Source organism: Perca flavescens, chromosome 5 (genome assembly GCF_004354835.1).
Source record: "Perca flavescens isolate YP-PL-M2 chromosome 5, PFLA_1.0, whole genome shotgun sequence".
Taxonomy (NCBI): Eukaryota; Metazoa; Chordata; class Actinopteri; order Perciformes; family Percidae; genus Perca; species Perca flavescens.
The window spans coordinates 31,146,603-31,158,668 of NC_041335.1; the positions used below are offsets into that span (position 1 = coordinate 31,146,603).

Consider the following 12,066-nt stretch of genomic DNA (forward strand, 5'->3'; position numbering starts at 1 on the left):
ATGTCTTTAAGAAAGACCTAATTTCTGTCTTCCTTAAATTTAACTTGGTTTAGTTTTTAATAATTCTTCTGTGGGAATAATGCAGTGATTGCTACATTAGACGCAAATAATGTAATTTGCATGTTTAGTAAACCTATGAGTCAAATGTACCAGCATAATGGTCTCTATACGCGTAGTAGCCATCACTGACTGTTCTGACTGTATGTTAAGGGTAATATATTTTTGCAGCTCCTGTTAAGCTACCCACTTTTATCCAGCATGATTAACCACAAATCAGGAGAAAAAGCTACACGTGTAACCACACACAACTTCAATTCTTGATGCCAGATATACACATATTATACATTATCAGTTTTCAGATGTAAAAACAACACACAGCTTGAAAAAACACACGCAGCTTTTTCAAATGGGCATCTCTGACAATAATATTATAAAAAAATACTGTATGTGTTGTGTTTACTTGACTGTATATTAGGGGTGCACGATATTGAAAAAAATTTGATATTGCGATATTGATAATGAATATTTCGGTATCGATATTAATTTCGATATTTTTAAACATATGTAAAAGTACCAAAGTTATGGGAAAACATATCAAAAATTGATTTCATATTTCCCAGTGCTAAAACAATACATTTAAAATGTTGCCTGGATTGAACGAATGATATATATATTTAAAATGTAATGATTTATTAAAAATGTAATAACAATAACTTATAGCAATATCTTATTTCACCAGTAAATTCCTGTTGACAAAAAAAAAAAAAAAAAAAAAAACACTGGCTGGGAAAAGGGTATTTTAGACAAACCGGAAGTTGCAAAAAGAACGCATACGACTCGTCAAGTCGTCTGAACTCAGAGGACCACGAGTTCACTTTCAAAGATGGCTACGTCGTGCATCACACAGTAAACATTGTGGTTTTCTACAATTTTAAGCACTTTTGTCTTTGTTGTAACCAAATGAAGAAGTCGTACACATAGCACTGTATACTGCTAAAGTCTTATTATGAGTTAAATAACGCCTGATTAGTTATTTTGTAGCTTGTGCAGCTGAAACTGGCTAGAGACGCTCGGTTGCTATATGACAACAATGGCTTTATGCCGAGTCTTGAGCAGAAAAGAGCAGTAGCCAACGTTAACGTTAATCAAAACGTAATTTTCATGTATCAAACTGTTAAATATATTTGTGTAATATGTCAATAACTGGGTGAATAGAATCCTAAATGTTACTAAAAATGTTACAAAAATCCATCTTTTCTCCGATTAGTAGTACTGTGTGACAAAAAGAACGCAACAACCCCGCGGTTATTTGTTTTCCGACATGGATGTGACATCACACTCGAGCTACTAGTCGCGATTACAAGACAAAAGAACGCACCATTATATATATGTCAATGGGCCAAACACTGTATGGGAAAGCGTATTTTACAATTTCTTTGAATGCAGCACGAGGCTGGGGAGGCTGTCCTGTTTTTCAGACAACGGCAGCTACAGTCTGGTGTCACAGTTCTCTCAAGTGAAATACAGACACACTCTTCACCGTTTAGCTGTCAGCATTTTAACCTCATTTTTTACTCTGTTAAAATGCTCGGTTAACTGCTAGCTAACGGTAGGCTAACGTTACCTGCTGTCAGGTGTAGCGCTAACTAGCTAGCGATAGCTAACGCTAATGCCAAGTGTTTGTTAACTAGCCTCCCGTGCGGCGATGTTTCAGTTGAGTTCCCTCTAACGTCCGTTTTCGGATCATCAGGGAGAAGCGCAGGCATTTAAGTGGCACCTAAATAAGGCGCTCCACGCAGCTGATGTTTGTTTATACTTGCCCGCTGGTGTGTGCGTCAAGCCAGCCGGTGTGTGGTAGAGCGAGGAAGAAGTGAGAGAGTGACGGCGTTTTTCTTCGGAGTGAGTAGCGACTCTAACGTTATAGTGAGAGAACCAAAGTGTCTCCTCTATTCTTTCTGAACACGATGGGAAATCTGGAGCTGGAGAAGTTAACCCTCTCCTTGATTTTATGTTGTGTATGGAGAAGGAGAACCAGGAAATGAGTCGGGGAATTGCAACGCTACCAAGTGAAGTGTATTTTTCGAGAGGTTTTCAAAGAGTGTAGACGTAACAAGAGGCTAAACTCAACAGAACGTTGTGCTGCAGCTTGCCATGGAACAGTCTATTGAGTGCAGCTCCGCCATCTTGACCGAATGCAACACAATGTTCTATTGAGTTTCTCCTCTTGTTGCTTCTATACCCTTTGGTTACATGTCGGACGGGATGCGATATTACGAATCCCACTATGGCCACGCCAAGTCCCGCCCTTCACACACTACTATTGGCCAGGCGTCCATGCTTACATGTACAGGTCCTATCCCCTGACCAATCCCCTAACCCCTCGAGGTGAAATGCCTAACCCCAACCAATCGAGCTGTTTCGTAGGGCGGGTCTTGGCGTGGCCATAGTGGGATTCGTAATTTTGCGGACGGGATGCAACGTAAACAAAATATCGCGTAATTATCGCGCAACGTGATATTGCGATAACGATGTTGAGTCGATATATTGTGCACCCCTACTGTATATTACCCCAATGTGTGTGTGTGTGTTTGTCCTCTCAGTTTGACCTGGACTCCCTCTGGACGTTCATCTTTGGCATACCAGCGTCCAGTGGGACAGTAGTGGCCTCCATCCACAATGTTTACACGGAGGCGGCCTTCTTGCTGCTGGCCATGCTGCGCAGCATGCTCAACCTGGTGAGAACCATCCTTCAGCCTACAGTGTGGGGGGAAAAAAACAACTTTGGGTTGTCAGAAGTTTTTTTTTAATCTTATCTTTATTGTCATTTTCAAAAAGGCATCAAGGCAAACGCTCACATCTAATTGAACGTGCCCTATAGGATGAATAGATGGAAAGAAAACCAATTCCAACAGCTGGTAGAAAGTACAGTTTCATTTCCTGAGGAAATAAATGCTCTCAGGATCAATATTCCAATGGCATAGTTCAGGTTTAAGAGTAACCTCTTTACCCATAATTTGACTAATTAAATCCAAAACCTTTTCCCCAAAAGCAGATTACTTTTGAACACTCTCATACAGAGAGCGTATGTGAGGTTCTTTCTGTAGGATTTCCCAGCTGTTGCTGCCTGGATTCTTTAAAGGTGTCTTTCTAAGCTCGTTTAATCCAACTAAAATGACTTGACACACTCACACCCGGGGGTTTCTCGGTGAATCTCACAGCGCTCGCTGCTGGTTGCTTCACTCGACCTCCTGCAAACTAAGCGCCTCATAGTTTTCCATCCATCATTTATTCATCTGTGCAAACCGTACTCAAGCTTTCAAGTTTTTAAGATAAATGCAACGCGATTGAATGTTGACGCGATTGCTTATAAAGTGAACGCAAAGTGAATACAAAAATCTGGTTCATTCCACGGTTTTATCCAATCCAGATATATAAATATATATATATATATATATATATATATATATATATATATATATATATATATATATATGTGATTCTGTCGAGTCAGTGCTTGATTTGTTTTCTTGTGTGTCTCTTTCCAGCCGTGGCAGTCAGAGGAGGAAGGCTCCTGGCTGAGGGAGTACCCGGTCACCCTCATGCAGTTCTTTAGGTATCTTTACCACAACGTGCCCGACCTGGCACCGATGTGGCACAGTGCAGAGTTCCTCTGTGCCCTGGCAGCATCTGTCTTCCCTTTCAACATCAGGCCCTACTCTGAGATGGTATGGCATTTTTTTTTCTTTTCCAGAAGCAATGTGAAATCTGTGACCTTTACTGGTGATAAGAAGGAGATGAAGCACTTTAACGTCTTCTACACAAATCGTTTGTCTCAAGACTATAAATTCAAGCAATTAAAGGGTTTTTTGTTCCGAGGGAATTGGTCTGAAATTGGGTTTAAAAGCAAAAAAATCTCATCACCTGAGCAAGTAATCACAGATATTGATCAGAAATCCAATCAACCTGCTGCAGCTATATTGTGATTCTCTCTTATGGGGCAATACAAACTTTAACTTATTGCCCCTTTGAAACCATTGGCACTGTAATCTTGACTACTGCAGTTTGAAGAACAAAATGCAAGTCACTGCAGTTTTTTCTCAGAGTAAATTTGTGTTTTCAGACCGTTTACTTAATAAGATAATGGCTTGTTGGTAAAAGAAAAATGCTGGGAGCCACACACAAGGCTGCACTGTATGATTTAAAAATGTTTGTACGGTTCTCTGTAATAAAATGTCCTTATTTGATCTTAAACCTTGCTAAAGTTGCTGTCCTGTAAATAAAAAAATAAAAAAACATTATCTTCCATCTGTTCCAGGTCAGTGATCTGGACGACGAGGCGGGGTCTCCCACCGAGGAGTTTAAGGGCTTCACTGGGGACTCGGGTATGAACCGCAGCCAGTCTGAATACTGTAACGTGGGCTCCAAGACGTCCCTGACCAACCACCCGGCCAAAAAGTACGTCTTTGACTTCATGAGGGTCCTGATCATGGACAACCTCTGTATGACCCCGGCCAGCAAGCAGACACCCATCATTGACCTGCTGCTGGAGGTGAGGACACAACCAAGCTGGGGGGTGTCATCTGATATCTTGATTTTAAATGAGATCAAACCCATAAACTTGGTTTCTCATCCTAACTCTTAATAAATAATGGTCCTAAATATGTGTTTTTTTGGTACTAGGCCTCCCCGGACCGCTCCACTAGAACTCAGCAGAAGGAGTTTCAGTCCAACATCCTGGACGGCGTCATGGAGCATCTTCTGGCCGCTGATGTCCTTCTAGGTCAGAACAAAGTCCTCAACCCCTCATACAGAGGGATCCAGCCTGTCTCAAGTTTGTTTTTTACCTGCCACACCTGCCAACTCCAGTAATCTCTAGTTTTAGGATAAACAAAAACCTTCAAATAATTTCCTCATGCAGCTTGATGCAACTGATTGTCTCATCTTACCTCAATGGTTTGCTACCTGCCAAAGTGACTAGTAGAGAAGACAAACCCGCCACTTAATTTAACAGTATTTGGCCAGAGGCTATTAACCAAAATAGCTGATGATTAGGCAGAAAAATTCCTGGATGAGCATGCTGCAGCAGGACATCTTGGACCGATTTCTTAGCTGGCTCTGTGAGATGCTCTGATGGCTGCATCAGGAGTCAGCAAATCACAAGTCCAGTCAGAAGCCCGGAGAACTGCAAGCATCTTCAGCTTTTTTACATGGCTGCTTGTGTTATATTTAGTCTGCAGTCTTGTTTTTTCAAATATACATTGTAAGACGATACACCAAATGTATATTTAATATGGTTTTGTCCTTTGAACAAATCTCCTCTTACCTCTAAATGTATCTGAGCTGGGTATTAAGTTTCGTCTTGTTTTACAGTGAATAGAATAAGGGCGTAAGGTTGAGGATATAATCTATAACAAGTGCATCACATATTACTGAGAGCACGCTATGTTGTTTAATCTGGAAGGTATTGTCTGTTGCTAAAGACATAAGACTATCCTTATAGGAGAATATTATTCCTACAAGTCTCCAAAAACTATACTTAAAATCAGTCTGTGAAACCAGTGTAAATAATTGTTAAATTGTTAAAGCGCTTACTTTGTTCAGTAATGTGATTCTACTGTATGATACAAAAATCCTTCATTATCACATTTCGGGTAAATGGCACCAAAGGAGAAATTGCAAATGGCAGCTAATCGCCTCTCTTGCTGCTCCTCTCCATTCAGGTGAAGATGCCTCTCTGCCCCTCAGCAGTGGAGGCAGTTACCAGATTCTGGTCAACAACGTCTTCTACTTCAGCCAGCGGGTGGTGGACAAGCTGTGGCAGGGCATGTTCAACAAGGACTCCAAGCTGGTGGTGGACTTCATCGTGCAGCTCATAGGACAGGTACAAACCAAACCGTTGTCCAAAATAGACATATTAACCCAAATGGTTAAAGGATTGATATATATCCATTTTTTTTAAATGAAGGAACATTCTCATTTCACTGACAAAGACATCAGGGCACTTAAGCAGTATTTATCAAATTACATCTTAAAGTAGTACTGCATTGTGTTAAGGCAGTTGGACAACAGACAATTCCAGTTAGAGGGTCGTGATTACAACCTCAGTTCAGTCAAGTTATCAAGTTCAGAAAAACAACTGGAAGTCTGTGTTAGCCAGATAGTTATCATGGATTGCAAGCTGTAAATGCAGTGTTTAGTTTGACGTATGGTCTCGCTGTGCTGAAAACTAAACTAGTCAGATACATAAAGGAATGTTCAGAAAGGTTTATTAAAGAGTAACTGAAGGCCTTCTGATAATGTCGTCTTTGCTGACCTTGGGTGGTTTAACTTTTCAGCTTGCTACAGTGAAGTACAAGTGTACTCCAGTACCCGGTGACATCACTGTTGGGTGTGGCTAGAGGTGCAAAAAGCACACTTCTGACCACACCCAACTACACCTATCAGTGCTGGTTGTAGTCAAAGGTGAAACTGGCTCAACACTTTTTAACCAGAGAGGGCAGCAGGACAGTGTTTTTTAGCCTGGTGTTAAACTACTCTAAAGCCTTGCTGAAGATTCCTAATTAGAATAATGAGTTGAAGGGCTGCTTTTTATTTATTTTTTCTTTACTGAAATTGAACTGGAACTGGCTGCGTCTCTCTAAGGTTTATGGTTTCCACTCCTGTCCCATCAGAATGTTGCTGGAGGCATAGAGAAGTCAGACTACATTTACAAAAGAACTGATGTTTGGCCATGTGCCAGAGTCAAAGGATAGTAGACAAACTTATCACACCCTGCGAAATGAACCAGGCGGTGTCTGAGTGCTGCCTGCACTGGATGGAGAAATGTAACAGTCCGTCTATGAGTCTTGATCCAGTTAATGTAACCAGTGAACATGCTCAGCATTAAATTAGATAAGCAGCATTCATCTAACTGCAGGCCTCAATTACTCATTTCAGCCTGTGAAGTCCCAAAAATTAGATATAGCCGTTAGTCCATTTAGAGACTGACTGACTGACTGACTGACTGACTGACTGACTGACTGACAGGTGCCTTTTTGGTAGTGTGTGTCTGGATGCACTTTTTTCTTTTAAATATTTACTGTTTGTAAGTTTATGTTTTGGGTTAGTCATTCTTTCACTGATTGACTTAATTTTTCATAAATTATATATATATATATATATATATATATATATATATATATATATATATATATAACATTAGTGAGACTTCCAGAGAGATATCCAATTAAAGTCTTGGGTGTGGACTTTGTACTACTGGCTTCTGTACACACTACTTTGCAAGTGAGAAGATTAGAAGATTATCCTCTGAAATTAATCTTTCAATCCATAATGCGCCTTTGTGGAAATACCCTGGTGTGATTCAGATGATCAGAGAACATAAGCTGAGGCATTCAGAAGGAATTAGTACCCAGACCATGCAGTATGTTCTTGCAGATGTGTACAACCTAAAACAATTTTAGGTTGTATTTTATTAAAAGAACAGGTTGCATTGTTGTATTCAGACTTTTCTCAATGTGGCCTTGAAACTCTTCTTCACTGGTGTCTTTTCATCTATTTATGTATCCTGTTTTTGTTTTTGCCAAAACTTAATATCAAGGAAAATTCAAGTAGTCACTGCACTATTCTGTGTGACTAAACTAAAAGACTAAACTTATTACTTATTAATTAAACTTTTGAAATCAACTATTGAAATAATAGGACAATGACTCTGAACACAACTTTACAAGTAGCCGTTTTATTTCTCAATATGGCCTTGAAACTCTTCTTCACTGGTGTCTTTTCATCTATTTATCTATCCTGTTTTTGTTTTTGCCAAAACTTAATATCAAGGAAAATTTAAGTAGTCACTGCACTATTCTGTGTGACTAAACTAAAAGACTAAAATGATTACTTATTAATTCAACTTAAATATTGAAATAATAGGATAATGACTCTGAACACAACTGTACAAGTAGCCGTTTTATTTCCGTGTTTGCTTCCTTAACTTTACATCAAATTTTATTAGAAAGAAGACTTTGATTTTTACAAATATGTTCCCATTGAAGTCCTTAAGCACTTCTTTGCTCAGACACTGAAACAACAACACCGGAATAACAAAGCTACAGTCACAACCCTCTAACGACTTAACCCAGTTCAGCTCAAACAAATCTTCTTTCTGCTGAAGTATTTCCACAGCCCCTTTCTCCATATCCAGATCCCAGCTGTGTAACACAGGCCACACAGCTGAAGAACCAACATTTTACTTTGCCTCTGACCTCCTCCACCGCCGGTTTGTTTTCCTCCCTTTTCTTCTCCTCCAGTCTAAGAGGCGTTCCCAGGGCCTTTCCCTCGACACCATCTACCACTGTCTGAACCGGACGGTGCTCTACCAGCTCTGTCGACCCCACAAGACGGTGGCCCAGCAGGTGGCCCTACTGGACGCCCTGCGGGTCCTGACCGTCAACCGCAACCTGGTGCTCGGGCCGGGCAACCACGACCAGGACTTTGTGGCCTGCCTGGCTCACTGCTTTATCTGCCTGCACAGTGGGAGGTAAGCAGGGTATCCTAGTCCTAAAAAAGTCTGAAGAGGTTTTAAATCTGGATCCGTATATCTGTATCCGTGTCTGTGTCCAAACCGCCAGCGACGGAGGCCGCCCACAAAGAGCCTGGGTCCGTCCGAGGTTTCTGCCTAAAAGTTTTTCCTCGCTACTGTTGCACCAAATGCTTGCACATGGGAAATTGTTGGGCCTTTGTAAATTATAGAGAGTGGTCTAGACCTACTCTATCTGTAAAGTGTCTTGAAATAACTCTTGTTACAGTATGATTTGATACTTTAAACAAAATTGAATTAAATAAGTTTAAAAAAAATAAGATCAGTAATTAGTTGTAAAGCAGTTATTTAGCATTTCAACATGTAGCAGTAATTAAGCAATTAATGACTTTTACAATGACTTTGTCCTTGTTTGATTTGATGGATATAAATCGGTCCAAGTTAGGCCTGTAACAGTTATAACACAATTGTCTTATTGTCAATTTTTCTTATATAATCGCGTTGTTTAACGGCAATACATTGTTAACATTAAAGCGTATGACTGGTAATTGTTGATTTTGTTTAGATATGCCTAATTGTGTGTGTGTGTATATATATATATATATATATATATATATATATATATATATATATATATATATATATATATATATATATATATATATATATATATATATAAGTGATAATTGGTCAGACTATATATTTTTCTTATTATTTTAATTGTTAGTTGTTGGCACTTGACCCTATACACGTTCATAGCAACAAAAATGACAAGGGGGGGATATAGTTAGAAAAAATGTTTTATGATAATAAAGAGGTGTGGCTTACTTTATAGAATGTGGATTTGTGTTATTACATTATCTGGGTCATATAACATATATATATATATATATATATATATATATATATATATATATATATATATATAAAATACAAAAGATTTATCCTGGAATTCATTCAAAACTTTATTTGTTGGAAAAAGTAATAAATAAATTAATATTTTTTAATTTGAATGAAAAAGACAATTATATTGTTAATCGCAATTATTTCTGAGACAATTAATTGTCTCAGCTCTAGTCCAAGTGTTACATTTGGTTACGTGAAGCATGCATGATTCATAACTGACTCATCTCTCATGGCTTCTGTGCAGTACTCTGTGTGGAGGATGAGATGACGAAGGGATAAATCATTGCCTGTTTTCGCGCTGATTCATATAAGACGAAAGGACATTGAATGAAATGGGGCGTAGGAGACGGATAGTCATACTACCACCAAGTGAAAAAATGTATTTATATCCTTACTTGCTATTTATTTATGAGCTAGTTAGTCTGAACGGGAGTAACATGAAGGAAGTAATCACCATTTCTGTTCTATAGTATATTTTTTTATCATATTTTGTTTAATAGTTTGTCTTCATTCGTTTAACTCATAGGATCCTTTCTGAGCAGCTCTGACTTTGAGGAATGTTTGTGCAACTAAAACACCAGTTTACCACAGAGTCTCACGCCTTTGTTTTATTTTTATTTTCTGTGACTCAGACTGTGATGTGTCCACTTACACGCCATGGAAGTGAAATTGTGGCTTGTCTTTTTTTTTTTTTATTTATAATTTTTTTTTTTTGTGTGTGTGTGCGCTTGTGCCCCTGTGTTTGTGTCCTGCCAGAAGTACCGATAGTTTCCAAGTGCAGCAAGTGGGGAAAGATGTGACTTTCCTACCATGCTAGGAACACAACATGCTGTAACAGGACACACTGTACAGCTACAGAGAGCAGACTCATCTGCTGCACAGAAGCCAAACAATCTAACTCTCCCCGTGACGCCAGCGTCAGGTCTCTACGTGGTAGGTTGGCACTAAGTCTCTGTGTGTCTGTCTCTGTAGCAGCGTGGAGGGCTTCGGTCTGGAGGCGGAGGCCAGGATGACAACCTGGCATGTCATGATGCCCACGGAGAACGAGGCTGACGCTACGCACAGCCATGACGTCAGCGAGGGTGAGACACTGTTATGTTTGTGTGTGTGTGTGTGTGTGTGGGTGTGTGAGCCTCTTTAACTCTGCTGACTGTTTGCATGTGTGTGGTGTCGAGATTTAGTTTTTTTTCAACCATCTTAAAATATCCTCTGGTTAGAAAGAGCATTTTAGAAAAAGAGAAATATCTCTTTTCAATACATATTTCAAACGTATTCATTGCAAGTATTTGAAACTGTCTTTGTCACTTAATACAGTTTTTGGTCTTGAGTATATCTTTATCAACTGGTACAGCTGGTTTATTTTGGGATTCCAATTTTTCTTCAGATTTATATTCTCCAACTTACTCATGTTGGATGGGCAACTTGGCAATAATGTATTTTAAACAAATCCTTTTCAACATGAGGTGTGTGTGTGTGTGTGTGTGTGTGTGTGTGTGTGTGTGTGTGTGTGTGTGTGTGTGTGTGTGTGTGTGTGTGTGTGTGTGTGTGTGTGTGTGTGTGTGTGTGTGTGTGTGTGTGTGTGTGTGTGTGTGTGTGTGTGTGTGTGTGTGTGTGTGTGTGTTTTAGTGCACATATGTGTTTGTGTGTATGTTATTCGGTGCTTGTGTTGGAAAAAGTGTTCTTGAATGTTTGCATGGAGACTTGAGGTGTATTGCAAACTGGAAGGCAGAAAGATTGTAATGGATATGTCTGGTATTATAAAGATGTTTTACAAATGTGCCACAAATAAAGACAGCGTTGAATTTGACAATGTGTTTTTTGCAGGTATACAGTTACAGAGTGTGATATTCATACCAGACTGATAACTAGTTTAATCAGAAACAAAAACAGCCGCACAACCGCATTGTGCATTAGGGTCATTAAAGCAGACTGACTTACGAAGAATGATTATTGTCCTCCCGCTGCAGGGCGGCAGCTGCTGCTGAAGGCGGTGAACCGGGTGTGGACGGAGCTGATGCACAGCAAGCGCCAGATGCTTGAGGACATTTTCAAAGTGTCTCTTCCCTGCAACGACAGAGGCCACGTGGACATCGCCACGGCCCGGCCCGCCCTGGAGGAGCCGGCCCTGAAGAGCTGGCAGAACCACCTGGGTGAGGCACAATCACGAACTGAGATATAAACCACACAGACTTGCTGCGTACAAGCTAAACATCTCCTGAGGCCTGAGTGTTTGGGGCTTATCCAGATTTGCATAACTAGATCAACTGTTTGGGAGCTCCTCTTGTTTTTTTGCGAAGGAAATACTGAAGCCCTGCCAATAGTCCCTATTACTACCAGCCTTCTGCTAAAGTTTTGACTCAGTCTGCTGAACTAGACACTTTGGAAAGTAACCAGATATAGAAAGAATTTCTCAAAATGTGCAAAATGTTTCCTATATTCTTGGTGCTATTTTTTTTATTATTGCTAGTTCAACTATCTTCATTGCATTGGGCTGGAGACAGAAACCTGTTTGTGACCTGTTTTTTTTCTTTCTATCTTTAGAATAACATTTGCTTCATGTGGCCGTATTTATTTTTATTTTTTTTACCACAGATGCAATGTTAAGCAAAAGAAAGAATTCAACATTATAT

At 39.6% G+C, this 12,066-nt stretch overlaps 1 protein-coding gene across 1 annotated transcript in view; it reads left to right on the forward strand.

The window, feature by feature from the left end:
* The window catches only part of wdfy3 (WD repeat and FYVE domain containing 3), a 122,110-nt gene that overhangs the window by 81,431 nt on the left and 28,613 nt on the right, over positions 1–12,066 (forward strand). The window contains exons 33-40 of the mRNA XM_028579180.1: positions 2,499–2,735; positions 3,546–3,725; positions 4,316–4,549; positions 4,681–4,780; positions 5,721–5,881; positions 8,301–8,530; positions 10,409–10,518; positions 11,404–11,586. Of these exons, the coding sequence (XP_028434981.1) occupies positions 2,499–2,735; positions 3,546–3,725; positions 4,316–4,549; positions 4,681–4,780; positions 5,721–5,881; positions 8,301–8,530; positions 10,409–10,518; positions 11,404–11,586 (1,435 nt within the window). The remainder of the gene's footprint in view (positions 1–2,498; positions 2,736–3,545; positions 3,726–4,315; positions 4,550–4,680; positions 4,781–5,720; positions 5,882–8,300; positions 8,531–10,408; positions 10,519–11,403; positions 11,587–12,066) is intronic.